General features: G+C 34.1%; 1 protein-coding gene across 1 annotated transcript in view; it reads right to left on the bottom strand.

The window, feature by feature from the left end:
* Positions 1 to 18,622, bottom strand: part of LOC148619602 (uncharacterized) — a 30,914-nt gene extending 12,292 nt beyond the window's left edge. The window contains exons 1-14 of the mRNA XM_088579708.1: positions 18,565 to 18,622; positions 13,064 to 16,251; positions 12,671 to 12,789; positions 10,734 to 10,881; positions 9,343 to 9,696; positions 8,698 to 8,871; positions 8,240 to 8,390; positions 6,144 to 6,658; positions 5,507 to 5,655; positions 4,732 to 5,085; positions 4,058 to 4,162; positions 2,879 to 2,988; positions 1,873 to 2,116; positions 533 to 645 (exon numbers count right to left, since the gene is read on the bottom strand). Of these exons, the coding sequence (XP_088435834.1) occupies positions 533 to 645; positions 1,873 to 2,116; positions 2,879 to 2,988; positions 4,058 to 4,162; positions 4,732 to 5,085; positions 5,507 to 5,655; positions 6,144 to 6,658; positions 8,240 to 8,390; positions 8,698 to 8,871; positions 9,343 to 9,696; positions 10,734 to 10,881; positions 12,671 to 12,789; positions 13,064 to 16,169 (5,642 nt within the window). The 5' untranslated portion in view covers positions 16,170 to 16,251; positions 18,565 to 18,622. The remainder of the gene's footprint in view (positions 1 to 532; positions 646 to 1,872; positions 2,117 to 2,878; positions 2,989 to 4,057; positions 4,163 to 4,731; positions 5,086 to 5,506; positions 5,656 to 6,143; positions 6,659 to 8,239; positions 8,391 to 8,697; positions 8,872 to 9,342; positions 9,697 to 10,733; positions 10,882 to 12,670; positions 12,790 to 13,063; positions 16,252 to 18,564) is intronic.
* Positions 18,623 to 19,597: the final 975 nt, after the last annotated feature.

Here is a 19,597-nt window from a genome sequence, read left to right as displayed (position 1 = left end):
TGCACTCTAGCATGTTCATTGAGTGACCAAAAACAATAAAGGATATGAGCATGCCATTTTCAAATGATGGTTTTTTGAACAGATTTTAAACTTCATTCAATTAATGATTCAGAGATACATGTATCATAAGCAGCAATATTATATTGTGGAAAATACTCGGCAATGTAATGATTTTTTTTCATTTTTGTCATTCAGAATTATATACCAACTTAATCACAGGCTTGGTCTTAGTTTTTAAATACTTCAATTCACAGATGACATTTTACACCAAATCTTCAAATGACCTTTTCAGGAACAATGGAGTCTTCAACTGAGATGTTATTAAACTTTCATGGGAAGATGTATTACTTCTTGGAATGGCTAACATACATGTAAGTATACAATTTTTTTATCCTGAGTCACATGCTTTATTAATATACTATTTGCATTCATGCATATAGAATCACCTCACAGCAATGAATTATGGACTTTTGATATACCAGAAAGTGGATAAAATATTTCAGGTAAGGGGAGCAGTGTAGTAAAATATTACCTGGCCACTTGTTTGTCCTCATCTCTATTGACATACACTTTCCTATAGACAGACAAATTAGTTAGTACATTGTCTGGTAGGATCTTCGGTGCATGTGGAGGACACAGAATAGTCTGAAATATATAAAAAATTGTTGTCTTTCATTTTTATTTTTATTTTTACTACAACATTTGAAAATTGTATTCCTTAAAATATCAAACATTGTAATTACATGTACTAGTATATGCATAGAAGAAAACAGAAACAATTCATATTTTTCTCTCAGTGCAACTACTTCTCTGAACAATCTTGTAATGTTTTGATTTACCCCTAACAGTCAGTGTTGATGTTGATCATTGAAATAATGTAGCAGTGATAACTCTGTAAATCATTTAATTTTCAAAAATAAGTTTTTTTACACATTTTCTGCAAGTTGGTGGCAACTTACGTGTATTTTAACGACTGCCACATAGAAAAGTGTTAACATTTAGTAATATAACATACTGTAATGCAATGTAATTTTAGGCAGTGTAATATAACTGCCACTAACACAATCCTTTTTAACTAAATAACCCTCAACATTCTCAAAGCATTTTTTTTTCAAGTGTGAACCACAGGCATTGAGGTTATTTCAAATATCTTATCAGAAAAAGTGTAACTTCTGAAATTAAATTTTGTTTAAATGCTGAAAGAGTAATCAAGGGAACCAAGTTTATAGCGGTAATCAAAAGAATGTAATCCAGGGACAAAGACCAGACATGGAAAACAGATATACACAACAAAGAACATAAAGTAACTAAAATCATACATACAAAGTAACAAAAGCAAATGAGCAACTCGGACTCCACTAAAAACTGGGAGCATAGACCAGGTGCACCGGTAGGATAAGTGTCCTCTGCTTTTCTAGAAACACCGCAGAGTTGCTCATAACAAGTCAAGTCCGGGTAGACAAACGAGGAAAGAAAAACTATGAACCGTTGAATAAATCAGTTTCCATGGTGCAGATAGATACATCATAATGATCCACGAGTTAATGATGACAACCATACAACTTCTTGTAGTAACATAACCCCTATTTGGAAAAATCCTAAGCATAATTAATTAACAAATCTTCTGATAGGTAATATCATAATTTTGAAAATTACAAACACTTCAGGGATTCAAATTAGCGGTGGCCTGAGGTTTTGGGCTCCCATTTCCTGACAAAGGACCTTTGAAAATTTATTTAACTGGGCCTTAGATTTTTAACCCTTTCAACCGACTTTTAGTGAACTTTTGATTTTCCTCAAGTGGACCATTGGATGAAACTGAAAAGCCAAGCACCTCCACTAATAAAAGTACATTAAAATCTCCACACTTACCTTATCTTGGAAGAACATACATCCTGTTTTCAAAGCACAACCAAGATGATAAGTTTTAGAACAGTTCAATTTAAAACATCCTAAAGTAGCTCCTAACTTTTTACATGTGTGACACTCAGTAGTTTGACCTCGTTTAAAGGCCACATCAACATTCATTAAATCTCCATTCATTGTCTCATATACTTCAGAAGACCACAAAGCACAATTGAGATGAGCCCATTTATCTACATCCATGTTAAGTAACCTGGAATTAAAAATCACAACTAAAATTAGAATTTTTCTTTCAAATACTGTAAACGTACTAATTTTTGCTATTTTCGTGGTGGACAGAAAGCCACAAATAAAGTACATGTGAAATTGATTTTTAACATGGTATAACGCTAATCATTTTTTCAACACACAAAAATTGATACCTATGAAAATGCTCACTTGACAGAATCCGCAAAAATTAATACATTTACGGTATCTTTAATCATAAGCTGGTAAAATACTCTGTACAATTCAAACACCCAACATATTATGGTAAGGTGGGCTTTATCTTTTACACTACAAACTGAAGAAAGGTACAAAAACATAGCTGCTTTCTGTCTGTGTTGCCGATATGGCGAGTAAATAACCAGTTTTGCCAACATAATATTTTTAATCATTGTTTAATCATTGAAATATGATTCATTTCAGGTCTGCTACATGAACATCAATTCTGTTTTGTTTTTCAAACTCAGTGCCCACTACTTAATGTGTGCAAAATAAGGGAAAAAAATAATATCTTAAAAATCATTTACACAGTATTGAAAATATAATTTGACTTTTAAAGTGAGTGAAAAGAAATGATGTCAGTTGACTAAAGAAAAAGAATAAGCAGGCAAAAAGATTATTAACATGGCGTAAGGATTTTTCACCAAATAGTTCAGGAAATACAAATCTAATCAATTAACATTTGTTTCAAATTTCACACCAATGTACATTTTACATGTCATTAGTGAGTCGATCTCCATCAGAGTATTACCTTCCAGGTCCATCAGTGACTCCATCACCAACACTGTTGCAAAATACACAGGATCTTTTATCCTCTGGCATAGGATCTGGAGTAATTATTGTACCCAGTGCCTTCCATAACTATAAATACAATGTATAATACACTGACTATATACATACACATTCAGTCAAACCTTTTTCTTATATTATCTTAGTTAACTGAAAATCCACCTGCAAATTCAACAATTTTATACCTGTAAATGATATTCTTCCGCAACCATGAGAAAATAAAACTGGTTAAAGACATAAATGGCTGGGTTGACGTAATACGAGTTAACAGGAAGTAGAAGTGTGGCAGACCTGAAATCGCATCCCACGATATAGGACCTTGTACTGAAGTTGTATACCAAATATTTATTTACTAAAATATTTTCCCCATCCGCCTACTACCCACCCAACATTGGCCATTCTATAAACCAATTTGAACCAGTGCAATTTGGACAAAAGTGCAATCTGTTCGGTCTAAAGGCTAGTCTTGTTATAGAATTATACATTAACAATGTTAAATGAGAATCTTTTTTGTTCTTCAAAAACTTTAAAATTATTTCTCCACCAATACTAAGTGTTAGTAAACACAAGAACAAAAGTCTATGAAATTCAACAAGATAATAATTAATTTCATCTCAACAAAACAAGAAAAAAATTTATTTTTACATATTTCTTCCAGCAGGGTATTAATTATAGTAAAGTAGATTTCAAATATAATGGCTGTTCCAGTAAAACACATGAGGGACGGGAGGGCACCATTATTCTTTCGGAGATGATTTAATGAGGTCAACAAATCGGAAATTTAGAAGTATATATACAGTAAAAAAAGAATCATAACAGTAAAATCCAGATTTGAAATAGTGGAAAGCCGCTAAATAAAAAATGGAAGAAAATCATCCCTGTTCTTTGTATATGGGTGGCTTTTCAGGTCTCTTGACAAAATATGGTTTAATACAAAACATCAACAGAACTTCTAGGGGGTGGCTCCCCTGGTGAAAAAGTGCCTTTCCCAGGTACCTAATACCTTTTAAATACAATATGCAACTTTCATACATATTTTTCTCATTGGCTTATAGGGAAGTACATTAATGTCTTGATACAGTTTTAATAGGAAAATTGAAAAATGTGTGGTGTCACAGAATCTTTGTAGAAGACCACTTACCACTTCGACTTCACTTTTGGGGGTTTCTGGTCGAGGCTGTAGTTCTTGGGAAAATGATGGATCCCACTTTTTATATCTAATATTCTTCCAACGTTTTGGTGGGGGCTAAAATAACAAGATATTGGGCAATACTTTCAATACTTTGATTGGAAGTACATATGAATTAAAATACATTCATTTAAAGATTGTATTAATAGGACAAAACAGTTTGTAAGGTTTCTTGTACTATTAAGTAATACTTTTTAAAGAAATCTAACACATTTATCAGAATAACTACTGTCATCAATAATATTTTTCTCCTTGTAGTACATGTACTAGTAAAACTAGTTCAACCCCACTGCAGGCATGCGCTCGTCCACAGTTAGGAGATGTCGGTTATTAATGTGTCTTTGTGTCATCGTTTTACTTTTTATTTTAGGTTGACAAAGTGTCACCATTCTGTTACAATGGATTTTATTATTTTGTTGTCAGGGCCTTTCAGAGCTAACTGTAAGAAGTGTTTACACTTGTTGAAGACCTTTTGGAGATCTCACTATTTTGTAATAGGTTATATACTGTGGCATTTGTTGTATTTCATCATATTGGTTCTTTTTTTTCTACCATCAACCAAATACAACCAAAAATCATTAAGTTAAGTTTAAACAGAAGTTAAAATGTGATATTTCATTAAATACCTTTGGAGGTACATCAGCTTTCTTTTTGCGTGGTTTGTCCTGCCTGGTTGGTGTTGCTGGTTCCATTCCAGCTGTAAGCATTGGGGCACCAGTTGGTGTGGTGGGTGTCAGTTGTGGAGTTCTTTCTCCGGATGAGTTAGGAGTAAGGAATCCAGATCCCCTGGGACTGATCATTGTGGGTGGGGTTGAAGGAAATGGACTAAGAGATGAAGCTGTGGGAGATTTGTCAGACAGGAGAGTTGGATCCAGTCCTGGTTTCTGTAGTCCACCAGATTTGAAGATACTCTTGTACACCATTACAAATCTCTCATAGCACTTCTGAGTGCAAAATGCTATGTCTTCATCCTCAGACTCCTGAAAAAAAAAGTCCCCTTAATCAGATGAAGTTTTCCGAGCTGTGTGAAATAAATAACATTGTGATAGATTTTACAGAAATAAGTTTCCAACTGGGTCAAATTACAGCTGTCACACAAGAACTTGTAATGCTTATGGAAGATACCTAATAAGCTTTAAATGGGCTAATTAAGGAAATTTAAAAATTGTTATAGTGAACGTGATTCTTTCTTCGCTTTACTGTAGATTTTTTTTTAAGAAAGATAACATATTTAATGAGAAAGCAGATATAGAAAAGTACAATTTAATAAATTCAAAGACAACTTTGAAAAAAAAAAGATCTATATGAGCCTAATTCACTAAAGTCTAGTAATGATTTTATGGTTTAGCTACAAAAGCCTCAGGCAAAATTAAAAGGATGTCAAAATCTGCTCTTAATTACCCTAAATGTGAAGTGATCCTCCTTGATCATAAATGGCATCTCAGACTTCTTCCTTATATAACCTTTGTCTATCACTACCATGTCACAGTTCCGGCAGAACTTAGGTTTCATTTTTATCAGGTTATGTATGTTGATGGGATCTTCTTTGTCTGTGGAAAAAACATCTAAGCAAGCTTTAGTATTGAATTTTCTAAAGAGTTTCCTTCTTATAGATTTCTACTATATATGGGCATTGTTAACCTGTACATATAGTGTTGAAATCTAGTGGCCCAGCACGGTAAAGGGTAACAAAGTATTATAACACAAATTATATATGCAAACACTGTCTTTCATCGCTTTTAATATGTTGAACTAAACAAAATAAGTGTCCATTAAGACAATCAATTCAATGGTAAATTGAAAAGTAATAAAGTAAAATATTCAATTCTAAGTATCAATCTATTTCCTTCTTTATATAGGTCAATAAATAATAACATGACTTAGAAAAAAGTACATTTACTGACCATTTATGAATAAGTATCTTGTTTTATTTCTTTTTCATGGAATAAGCAACAAGAAAATAATGTATTGTCTTAATTTCATTTGCAAGTTTATTTTTATAACAAATTGAGCAATTATACAATATCTTAAAACTTACGCTTCAGCCCCATCTTGAGAGAATCTGGAGATGGACTCCTGACTTGGTAAGTAGGGGGTACAGCTATTTTCAGCAGTTCTGCAATACTGGACAAAACTCCACCTATATCTTCAGCAGCCTTTGCTGACAAGGTCAAGGTTACTGAAATATCCTTGTCTTTAAGTGGATTAGAAATAGATGATGTAAAACTGTTTGTTTTGCCATTCAAATCTTTTTCTGCTAAAGCTGCCAATGTTGGGTCAAGTTTGGCCAATTTTTTGTCTGCCATTTCAACATCAGTGACTGGTTTTACATCACTCAAATCTTTCTTTACATTCTGCTGCTCTACATCTTTCTTTTGAATGTCCTCAGCTTTTATTGCTACTGGCTGAAGCAGTGGCAGTGCTGGAGACGACCTACGATCCTCATCAGCAGGTGGATCAATAGGTTTAAGCATGGGAAAATCTGGGTTCTCTTCACCGAACTCATGTTCTGGTGAGGATGAAGATATCACTGTGTCTGGACTGTCTGTCATTCTAGAAATTTATTTAGTTTCAGTTAAGTTTACATATAATCGAAACCCTTTTTTTGTTTCCACTGTACATGTTGAATCAAAACAATTTCATTTAAAACAACCTAATTACAAGCAGTAATTAATACAAAAATGAAAAACATTACATTCTAATACCACCTTTATACACATATTTCATGAACTTGTCACACTTAGCTTATTCCTATTGACACTTATTTTACAGGTTTTTACCTCGAAAACATTGTAAGAAATCATTCAGCGGTTTAGGTGCTAAATATATTAATTATCATGTTATCATGGTAGGGTGATGCTGAAGGCATAGTTTTTCACACCTTTTTAAGACTGTAAAGATGTCATGGGAAGGTCCATTTAGCTTTCTGTATTTTTTTTTTTTTTTAGCTTTCCGTATTGTTGTCACAGGAAGGTCCATTTAGCTTTCCATATTTTGGGTTTTATTCAATTAAAAATATTGATTTTTATAAAATATGATATACATTTTATCCAAGTCATTTCATTCATTAATCATTCATTACATCATCAGTTCATATTAACTGATGGACCAAATTAAAAAGTCAAACGCACCTTAATTTGAATGCACTCTTGCATGAAAAATATCACCTGTTTACTAACTGCCTGTCACACCTGTAGTCATTACATTGTATGGGCATACGTGGAACAGAGCCAACTGTTTTGCAACAGTTCCCCGTATTTTCAGGTTAGTCAATTATAAATATAATAAATGTTCGGAATTATTTAATAGTTCAATACGAGAAATGTTAAGCTCGCTATTGTAATTTTATATTACAAAGTTGATTAATTGTATTTTCAGAATGAAAAAATATACAGGACGACATTTTTCTTAATGCCACAAAACACCCGGCAACAAAGATGACATAACACTTTCAGATTTTGTTCAAACCTGACCAACTTTTTTCCCCAACAGACACAAACAAGGAGCTGCATTTATCTCGTAAGTAATATACCAATATTTCTTTCAACAGTGGATTAAAAATGTCCTTGTTTTTATCATAAGTGGGGTAACTCTCCAATCAAAATAATATTCATATTAATTTGTACACTTAATATAAAAAATATATTGTTACAAAAAGTATTAAAGAAAAATATTCCAGCATTGTAATATATTCATGTTTTAATATATCTGTGTATTGTGATGGACATTTTATGGTATACCACTGTGTAACTGTCCACACTTCATTAACTATGAGGTATTTTGATTATTTTTGGTAGAATGTGGATTGTTCATCTTCATGGAAGGTAGCTCACTCCTTTCACTTTTCATTGTTTTTCTAATTTTTGGTTTTATGGCTAAGAAAATTACAAATGCAGAAAAAAAAATCAGGGATGGACATATCATGTCTTCATTTCTCATCATTCTAAGGTACAAACCTCAGAAATTACAAAAATGTTTAAGACAATATTAACTTGTTTCTCAAGCCCACAAGCCCTTTTAGCAGAGGACATAGATGTGAAAACGTGAAAACAGGGTGTACATTTACTTACTGGTAATTTCACTTTTTGCCCCTTTTTTTCTCAGTGTGTGGATAAGATCTATTTGATAAAATACCTGAGAGACTGATTCCTGGGTTCTATCTTTGGTCCAGGTGGCAGTACTGGGACAACAGGAGCTGTTGGCATCCCTGTCAATGAACTAATAGAGAATGGTGGTGTGGAACGTTGACCTGGGAATGTTGTGTCCGATAGCTTCTTTTGTTGCTCTGTTAAAAATGGCAAAATATGAATCAAATATATACTTTTTACCAATTTACTATAATAGGTATTAATTAACCTTTGCCTTTCAATCTATTCTTCTTCAGTCATTTTCTACAATTCTATACCACCCACAATCAATGAATATACCATTAGAACAAATTTTTGTTGTGGTTTAAAAGATAAAAAACTAATTCTGCTCAAAACTTTCATATTATTAGGAAAGTTTCCGAAGTATATACTTCCATCAACTTATTCTTAAAAAATGAGAGAATACATTTAAAAGTTTGAATCTCAATTAATATATCATATTACCAGTTGTATCTGTGCCATCACTAAGAAATTTTCTTCTAGCATCTAGATCCTTAGTCTGCAAGGGACCTGGCAATGATCCAAGGGGAGGTAATCCACCCAATGGGTTACTACCGTAGAAGTCAGCAACATTTTCTAAGTAGGCATTACCAAATCCTCCTTTTAACTGGCCTTCGCCTGAAGATTTTAAGTAATATGAAATGTCAAAATTTAGCTATCTGTCAAAGAAGACATTTTTGTGGTTTTCATTTCACCTTAATATAAAACACATATGAGCTAGAAAAAACACCGACCAGTTGTGTATTTTCAAAGAGAATGCTATTCATTGAGAATTTTTTCTTGAAATGAATTTTTTAAATGAATGGAAGAAGTTCTAGCAATGCCGATTTCTATTGATAAAAACTGTTTTGATGCATCTCTGGTGAATAAATGAGTCTGAATCCGTATGTTTTTACTGCACTGATAAATCAATTTAGTCAGTTTTTTTTCTCAAACTGACATCTCTTTCAAGTCATCATGAATTTAGTATCTTTTAGGTAGTTTTTGAAGCCAAATGTATGTACACTGTCAAAAAATGGAATCTGTTATCTTTCATTTAAATGAAGACATGCCTGAGAAAACCTCAGAATAAAGTTTGCCTAGCCTTACCTGTAAGGGTCTGGGCACTTCCATAGACAGGACTATTTACAATAGCACTAGTAACTTTAGGTTCCTGGAGAGGTACATTAGCTAGGAGACGAAGCTGGGTCAAGAAACTCTCCACTCTAGCATCCTTGTCCTCCTCTATGTCAACCTTCTTCTTTGGCCTTCGTTGTCGTTTCTTGGGAGGTGGTTGAGGACCCTGTGGCATCATCATCTGTCCATCTCCAAACATGTCAGGTGGGAACATCTGATCAATGTTTCCTTTCTTTTTCCGTTTTCTAGGTTCACCTGTAGGTTTCTTTTTCTTTCTGAGGTCTTCAAATTCTCTTCTTCTTTCTTCAAATTGTTGCTTTCTTATTTCTTTAATCAAATTTACATGTATTTACTAGCATTCATGCATAAGTTTTCATATAAAGTCTACTGTAAATTAACAAAGAAAATATCTTGATTTATTACCTAAAACAAAAGTGATAAACAAAAAAAAAATTAACCATTCACACCTTAGTGTAGGGACGTCATTTAAAAGGTATGTGGTAATTATGTTATTTACAACAAACTAAAGTTGAACTTAAAGCAACCATTTAAATGCTTTCACGTTAAGGAAAGTAGGTTTCCTCCCCCATGAGTTCACCTAGAGTGTAAGAAATTGTTTATTTCCATTGGTTCATTGTAGAAGTGTGATTACATTTCCTTCTTTTAAAATGATACACAATTTGATTTTTAGAAATGCTTCAGTTATGTTCAAGTCTTTGTAAGAATGAAAAATATGAAAAAAATCTGAAACATGCATGTAAAAAGAAAACATGGATATGACAATATAATTTCTCTAAAAGACCCTTTCTTTATTTGTAATAACCACTATTTGATCTCTGCACCACTGGATATGTTTGGAACTTTTCATTAGAATGTTAGAATATACAGTTTTTTTATAAAGACAAGACAAGATAACTTTATTGATAACCACAGACACAAAAGGTATACAAGAGGACACTATCATAGCATACAAATGATGCAATAGATTTATCCAACCTTGAAATGGTTATTAATTTGCAGTGCATTGCAATTAAATTTTAATTAATCTTACCAAAATGATATAGAATATAAATTTGTCTTTATTTCTTGATTCTACTGGTACAAATAGTCAAATTTACAGTGGCAAAGTGGTGGATTATTTCATGCTATATTTCACATACTGCCTGAATCTTACAGGAATGATACTTGCATCGCTTAAATTAATTGATACCATTACACTGACCTCTTACAACCCACTACCACAAAACTTTTGCACCCTTGAGAATGAATTTTAAAAATTACTGACATTTTGGTTTAATGGCATGGCTAAATTTTTCCACATACTGTAAGCACTATAATTACTATGGAAGTTTTTGAGACAATACCTATGATTTTCTCTCTTTCTTCTGGAGTTTTTGCTGCCCATTCCTCTGGAGTAAGTTCTACTTCTCTTATGGCAGGCATATTCTCTATCATATCAAGTTGCTTTTGCTGTTCTGGGGTAAGCTGTAAGTTAGTGCCATCCTCAGAATCCTGAATTATGTACAACTAACAATGCCAATTCTTGAGTTTTACTTTAAAAGGTTACTAATTAATATTATTTTAATGGAGTAGAATTGTGATGTTTGAAATAAAAAAAAAATGATACAACCTCCCCTTAAAAAAAAAATAAATAAAAACAACAAAAATACACGATTTCTAAAAACAAATACCATGATATTATACCCAAATAGCTTATACATTAACAAGAGGCTCCCACAAGCCTGAATCACTCACCTGGTTAAATTTTTGCATTTTAAGGGCAATAACTCTAACAAGGAGTTGTCAGACAATTTTGACTCCATTTAATTCATTGTACACATTTTTAAGCCTTATAATAAGGATCATTTCAGCAATTGAAAGCTATTGGCAAACCTAACAGATTTGGAGATGTATGCAAAAATCTGCTGTCTGACCCCATTGTTCTACTTTTAGAAACAGCAGCCATGTTTTTTCAGTGATCAAAAATCTGTCATTTCATTAAGGATACCCTATAAAACAAAAATGTCAACTTTCATTGAATTCTGTAGAGCAGTTTCTGAGGAGAAAATTTTCTAAAGAAGAAACATCATAAACAGAAAACGTCCAAAAAGGACAATAACTCCTATATGGGTCAACAAATTTTCATCAAAATTTGACCACAGATAGATCTCTTCATGCTGAATAATTTTACCACATGTCAGATTTTGGTTAAACCTAACCGTTTTGGAGATATATGCTAAAATCTGATGTCTGACCCCAATGTTCAATTTTTAGTAACAACAGCCATGCTTCATAACGATAAAAAATCCAAACAGTCCTTTTGTTAAGGATGCCCTTTAAAACAAAAATACAAACTTTCATTGAATTCTGTAGAGCAGTTTCTGAGGAGAAGATTTTCTAAAGTAATAACATCACAAACAGACAAAAACATCCAAAAAGGGCAATAACTCAAACATGGGTCAACAAATTTTCACCAAAATTTGACCACAGATAGAACTCTTTATGCTGGATAATTTTACCCAATGTCAGATTTTGGTTAAACCTATCGGTTTTGGAGATAAATGTGAAAAACTACTGTCTGACACCTGTTCTATTTTTAGTAATGGTGGCCATATTTTTCAAAAATACCCAGGTCAGTTCTATGCACAATACCCCAAGGAACATTCAAAGTAAGTTTGGTTCCAATTGGTCAAGTGGTGTCAGAGAAGAAGAGTTTTGAAAGAAAAAAAATTAAAAATAGCAAAAAACGTTGAAAAAGGACAATAACTCCAACATGGCTCAATAGATTAAAATGAAAATTTATCTGCAGATAGATCTCATCATGCTGAACAATTTCATCTCTGTCAAAATTTGGCTAAACATAACCGTTTTGGAGATATAAGTGAAAAACTAATGTCTGATCCCTACATTCTATTTTTAGTAATGATGACCATGTTTTCGACGGATCAAAAATCCCCACATCAGTTCTATGCAGGATACCCCAAGGAACATTCATACCAAGTTTGGTTCAAATTGGTCAAGTAGTTTCAGAGGAAAAGAGTTTTGAAAAATTGTTAACGACGACAGACGCCAAGTGATGGCAATAGCTGACACGGCCTTCGGCCAGGTGAGCTAAAAAGTAATGGATTATAAAACAAAGCTTTATGTATGCAAAGAAACCAGGAAACCTGATATTAAACCAACAAGTACATTGAAAGTTTTGGTTGTACCATCATTATAACATTATGATTGTCACAGGGGTACCAAACTGATTCTATATCTTCAAGGCATACATTTATAGCTAAAACTGAATAATTAATACCTCAGAAAATGGAGTGCCAGGCGGTCTTCCATGACCACCATTCATAGCCAGACTGTTGGCTAACAACTGTTTCAGTAAAGCATTCTGTGTTGCAGTTCTGGGGTCATCTTCTGGAAAACCTAAAGAATGAAGTTCAAAGTTTAGTTGTTGTCACTGTGCAAACAAGTTGTGTGTAGAACATGAATATTGTCTTAGAACAACATATGAATTTACAACCTTACATTATTACATAATATTTAAAAACCAAACATGACATCCTCATGATACATGTATGCAGTAGAATTTTTTTTGGTAGCATTTTATAGATATTTTGATGACAACTTATATATTCTTATGCTCAGGTCATGAGCATTTTATTTACAAATTAAACAAGAAATCAAAACAAAAACTTACATGCACTGATTCTTTGTTCAATAGGCTCCTGTTTGATAGGTGTAGATCCAACAGATGTTGTGTCACTGTTTGCTGGAGAACGTGGTACAGGACTAGGGGTCTTATCTCCTATACCTGTAACAGAGCTGTGTGGACTAGCTGAGGGAGCAACTGGTGAAGCTGATGGATGTGGACTCTGAGATTCTGATGCACTCTTCAATGATGGTGTTGGTGAGGTCAAACCTGCAGATCCTTGACCAGATGTTGCTTGAGGTTGTTGAGATCCAACGAGCCTAGGTGGCATTCCTTCTGAACTTATTGGTGAAACCATTGGAAATCCTGGATATCTAGGTGGTGGAGGCATGTTTCTTGGTAAAGCTGGCATGCCTGGTCTCATTCCAAATGGTGGCCTCATTCTCATATTCATATTTCTGAGAAGTTCAAGTTGGTTGGGGTCAAGCTTCGGCATTTGTGGTCCTGATCCTGGTTCACCTTCAGAGACAGATGGTCCACTGCTGACCATTTTTTGTGCAAGAGCCATCATCTCAGGAGACATTGCCATTCTTTGAATTTGAGGTGACATAAAGGGTGGAAATCTTCCAAATGGTGGCATCATTCCTGGTGGCATACCATGTGGCATCTCAGGAGCCACCCCTCTCTGTTTACCTGGCATTCTCTGACCCCTACCTTTTTGCTTCACAAAATGTGGAGCCATAGCAGGATGCATAGGTCCCATGGGAGTAAAATGTCCCGGCATTGTCATCTGTGGAATAGTTGCAGTAGATGGTATAGCACCAGGAACTTGACTTAGAGGTGGCAAAGATGATTTTGGAGTCACAGAACAATTTCCATCAGATATAGGAATAGACACTGCAACTGAAGGAGATTCATGGCAGGATGATGTTGAACTTGTTGACTGTGTGGTTATACATGTACTTGGAGCTTGGGTTAATGCACCAGAAACCGACACTGGAACGTGTGATGTTGAAACAGCATCCACTGGATTGGTTGTACCTGCGTGAGATGGTATAAGTTCTGAGACTGATGTGACTGCTACAGCTTGTGACAATGGATGAACATGGGCAGGCATGGGTATGCTATTACTGGTAGTTGTAGAAGTTACTGTTGTTGGTAAATTGTCATGATGAGAATTAACTATTGTAGTCACTTCTGATGGACTGGATGTGGCTAAAGATAGTGATATTGAATTTGATATTGATGTCGAATTAGAAACAGTTGGACCTGCCTTCACATCAACAGTTGATATCTCAGCTGTGGTGGAAATGCTTTGACTTGTATTCTGTATTGTCTCATGGTGAGATGATGCAACTGAGGAACAAGTGCTAGCTGTACTTAGAGTCACAAAATCTCTCTGAGTCACTGAAACGGTGGATGGTATCGAAGGTGCAGATGTCTTCACAGCAGTACTGGCTGGTGTGGAATGTGCAAGTGGAGGTAGAGATTCAGTTGGATGAGGTGGAGGTAGCCCATGTTGGCTATGAGAATGTGCTGGTGGTGCTGCACCCAACAGATGAGGTGGTAAATCAGTTTTGCTGTGTGAATGTGCCACAGGTACGGCTCCAGGAGGAAAATCACTTTTGCTGTGAGAATGCGCAGGTGGCATCATACCTGGAGGAAGTGGTGGAATCTCAATTTTCCCATGATAATGTGCCGGTGGCGGTTGTTGCGGCATTGAGTCAGATTGTGTTACACCTTCTGGTTGAGTGGTCACAGGTGATGTCAGTGAAGTTTGACTTCTTGGTGTAGATGATCTTGATGATGATGAATGTGTAGCTTCATTTGAATGATCTTTAATGTTTCCTCCTGGCAAAGATGAAATGCTATCTGGCAAAGGATCAATTTTTAAATGACTTGAATCTAGTGGTGGAGGTCGATTTCGATGGTGCATAGCCTCTGGAGGTAGAGGCTGATGATGTTGTTGCTGTGATTTATTTTGACGGGGACCTCTTGGTCCACGGGGTCTAGATCCTCTTGTAGCAGGTTGTTGTGATGGAAACCTTAAATTAAATGGTGGCATTCCACGAAACATCTGTTGCTGAAATGCAGCTGCAAATCTAGGATCAAACATCATGGAATAAGGGTTCATCATATGTGGTGGAAACATATTCATACCACTAGCAGCTATAGACATTGCAGGATTCATCATTGAATTTGGTAACGATGGAATTGGTATGAGATGAGGATTATTTTTGTCATGATGTGGCATCTGTAGGTGAGGCATGGAAGTTGGTACTGAGACACTACTTGTTGATGGTGTTGGTAATTTATCTTTCCCATGTGCCTCAGATGCATGACTAGAGATCACTGGTTTTACTTCTTTCTTAGATTCATTATGACTCAGAGTTGACAGTGTTGCGGCGCCAGTGTGAATTGGAGGAATATGTGGCACATTTTGAGTATGTTTTCCAGTATGTGTGACCTCATTTTTGACAGATACAAAAGTAGGTGTTTTTCTTGCATCTCCAGCTGTTCCAGGAATTCCAGGTGATGCTATATGATGTGATGGCTCGGTTTTCTGATTAGGACTTGGTATGCTATGAGATTCAGTCTTCTCAGAAGCATTGTTTGATGGTGTTAGTTGATCTGTTCCCTCTAAAGACTGTTGTTTTTCAGACACAATTCCAGATTTTTGTTCCACATCATTTGACATGACTGATTGCTTCAATTCTACCTTATCAGAAAGCTGGGAACAAGAACTTCCATTAGTAGATACATTAGTTAATACACTGTTAGATGATTCTGATAAGTTTTTATTTGTGAAAGTGCTGTCTCCATGTGGCTCTTTTTTCTCCAAGTGTGCCACATGATTAACACTTTCCTGCTTTTCTGAAGTTGTTACTTCACCCTTTAATTGATCAGAATGTGTAATAAGTATATCACTAGGAGAATCTTTTCCGTTTGGAATGACAGGAGAAGAATCAGATGTCTCTTGCTGACCAGCAACAGAATTTGACAAAGCTGATTGAGAGTTCACATTGCTTCCTTTATCACTGATATTGTTTCCACTTACTCCATTAACAGTATTTGAATCAACAATTTTAGTGTCTTTTTTATTTTCTAAATTACTTTCTACATTATTTGATGAGTCTGTATCTTGATTTTCCATGATCAGGGTTTGGGAAGAAATAATATATCCATCCTTGGGAAACCATGGCTAGTTCTTTGGCGTCTTACATATTGAAAAGGACCTGAAATATAAAATCAAAATGAAAACACAAAGAAAATCTACATATTGCAAAGCATTAAGTTGTGGGTAAGCAGCCACAATTAAAAGAATTATTATTGCTTTTTACAATACTACGATATGATGTATATATATCTACATGTATTAGTAGTTTAGTATATGTTAGAAAACATGGAAGTTTTAGTATTCAAAGTCAAGCCTGATTGAATATATACAAAATTGCACTGCAACTTGAAACATTGTATTGAAATATGCTGAGAAAACCAGTACCAGTCCATGCCCAAAATTACTAGTTTATTCTCCTTCTTTAAGTTCTACTTGTCCAAATGGACTGTACATGTAGTTTCATTTGTCTAAGACAATAGGGAAACCTTGAATGTCAGACCCTGGGTCTACATATGTAGTAAAAATTGATGAGTCATGATTTAAGTTAGTATTAGTAGCTGATAAATTTGTTTATGTCAAGATTGCAGACCTCATTCTAAATCATGAATAACTACATTGTAACAACAACTTACTAGGGGCAATTTTTGAAAAAGGAAGGCTTCTTATTTTTGAACAGGTTACATGTAACTACCTGGTTTGTGACAGTTTACACTTATAAACCACTTGTGGTTGATAAAAGTGCAAACTGGCCCAAATCAGGTTATTTACTACTCTGTTGACGTATAAATTTTCAGTGTTTAAAAAAAAAAATGGTTAGCATTATGTAGTGTTTAAAATCAATTAGATCAAAAATACATTTTTTGTTCCAAATGTTAACAGATATAACATTTGCCATTACAATATTTTTTAGGTCGCTAATATTGTTAGCGACTTCTTCCACTCCTAATTTCAGTACTTAATACTAGCATATGATTTGTATTAATATGTAGTTACATGTATATGCCACATAATGCTGCAGATCCTTGCTGTGATTATAGCATCATATGTCTAGCTTCATACGAGATAAAAAAAAATGTACCTCTGAAGTATCATACATGTGTGTTCTACATGTGTTTCTAGCTTGTACAAGAACAGGAAATTTACATGAAATGATCGGTTAGCTTTGAACATTACCCAGTTTCTGATTCAGACACTGAGGCTTGTTACAAGATTACATGTATATAGGTCATATACATTAGCATGCCTGGATATTTATGAATACTCATTGCCAGCTGCTTAATCAGGTTCTGAAACTGGTTACCTGGTCAATAACATAAGCGACACCGATATCTATATCTAGCCACTGCCAGTTGTTTAATCTTGTTCCGGATGACTGAAAACATTGGGGTCATATCGGTTTCAAAAGGGTACACAATCTCGATTTCATTGAAAATCATCCAATTTTAGAGCATATCGCATTTGTACCAATTCAAATGTTGAAAGTAAGCCAACATCAGTGACACTGAATACTTGACAATTAGCGACTTAAAAGACTTCAGTCTTTTATTATTTACAGTGTTACACATATATTCAATTACAACAGATATTATTCCTAATTTGGAAAATCAGAACTTGTTCCATAAATATACGACCCTACTTGACAAATTCTGGTTCCAAAATAAACATACCCATATAACAAAACTTTATCTGAAACATTGTTTACCTTCCAAACAAATCATAATGGATGCTAACTTTCCGTTCGTAGAAAGAAATAGCATTGACTTTAGCAATATACTTTCTACTTAAAATCAATCAACAACAATTTCCCTAACAAATTCTTCTCTTGCTCTTCATTGAGTGACCTGCCAATTTACTCCAAATAATCTTTACCGTAAGACTAAGAGTGAAAAAGCATTGACTATCGAGCTGTTTCCATTTTAGGAATATCGTTTATAGTGCCAGATCTCACACATTTAAAAGCTGAATTGACTGCAATTTTTTTATTAGCCTAGGATCTTTTTTTTTATTCCACAAAGCCATAAATCGTTATATTAACATTCATTAGATTTACAAATGTGGCAAAAGTAAACAATGAAAAAGATGTAGGCGCTCCTAAACAAAGGATTAATTTCCGTATGCAAAGTGATACCATGACAAATAAAACATTAAATAACAATATTTTTATACAAGAGTCTTGCCAATGTAATGGTCGACCGATAATTCTCAAAATTTTAGCTTTGTCGAAGGATCACATTACAAATTTACATGGCAACTAACTCCCCCCTTCGATGACCTACTTCTTCAACACATCTTAATTTGTAAAGGAAGCATCATTGCATAGATTGTACAAAACTGTATTACCTTCTGTACATCTAACCATCACTTTTAGACCTTATATTTAGCAAAGATTATCATACTGGGAAGAAATAAGGTGATATCTGATTAATCTTACCAATTTGCCCCAGACGCCATCTTTGTTTTCTTCCGGAAATGGATGTTTTTGAGCAGAACGGATCCGAATTAAACCCAAAACCAAAAAGAGACCAAAATAGCGACATAATACACAATATACAACTTACCGTTTAATACTGCAATGTTGCAAGAATGTTGAGAGTTGTATCATTATTGAATGCCACTAATTTACAGTTTTGTAGTTTTAAGTTACTTTTTTTACACAATGTCTTCATAGTTAAAAACACATTTTAAAAGTAATACAACTCAGGGACTGTACATTGTACATTCCCTGCAGAATATACCATATAAAGATACATTTTAGACTTCAAGTTACAAATGAAATTCTTCTCTAAAACTTTTTCAGATCATTTGTAAATGAAAATTAATTTTCATTCAAGGAAGATAATTAAACGACTTTGTAATGAATTTAACTGCCATTTAAATTAGCTACATTGCAAATGAATGCACAAAATTCATCCTAAAATGAAATTATATTTAAAAAAAAATCATAAAGTACTATTTGAAAACTTTTCTATTTTCTTGTATGTTATTGTTCAAATAAGTAGAATTAGTATTTTGTTGATGGTCAAGATGAGCCCATGATTTGGAAAATAAATTTTTTTCTACTCTTTGCATACGGTTAAATGCGTTTACATGCATTTCTTCAATAAGAGACTAACTTTTTGGTAAACTTCTACAACAGTTTACTGATAGAGTAATATATAGCTTTTAATCGCGGTTTCGTAAATCCAATCCTCCTAAATATCAATGACAATTGACCTAGCAACCCAAATTACAGTACCCGAATGCCCTTTTTTGTTGCGGATTTCAAGTAATCGAATTGTGTATTTCCATTTTGTAATATATCAATGAATGTGTATAAACAGAAAAAAGCTACGATTTTCACTGAGTTTAAATGATCAAAGAGAAATTCACGGTGGTCGAGAAAAAAATGAGCAATGATCTTATAGCCTATGTTATGTTGTATAGATAATGTACCGTGATTTGTTGATTCGGTGATTCGGTGATAG

Source organism: Perna viridis, chromosome 4 (assembly GCF_037379345.1).
Source record: "Perna viridis isolate PV_CMFRI_1.1 ecotype Kerala chromosome 4, ASM3737934v1, whole genome shotgun sequence".
NCBI classification, from domain to species: Eukaryota; Metazoa; Mollusca; class Bivalvia; order Mytilida; family Mytilidae; genus Perna; species Perna viridis.
The sequence above is the reverse complement of the archived record's forward strand: the minus strand, read 5'-3'. Positions and strand labels throughout refer to the sequence as shown.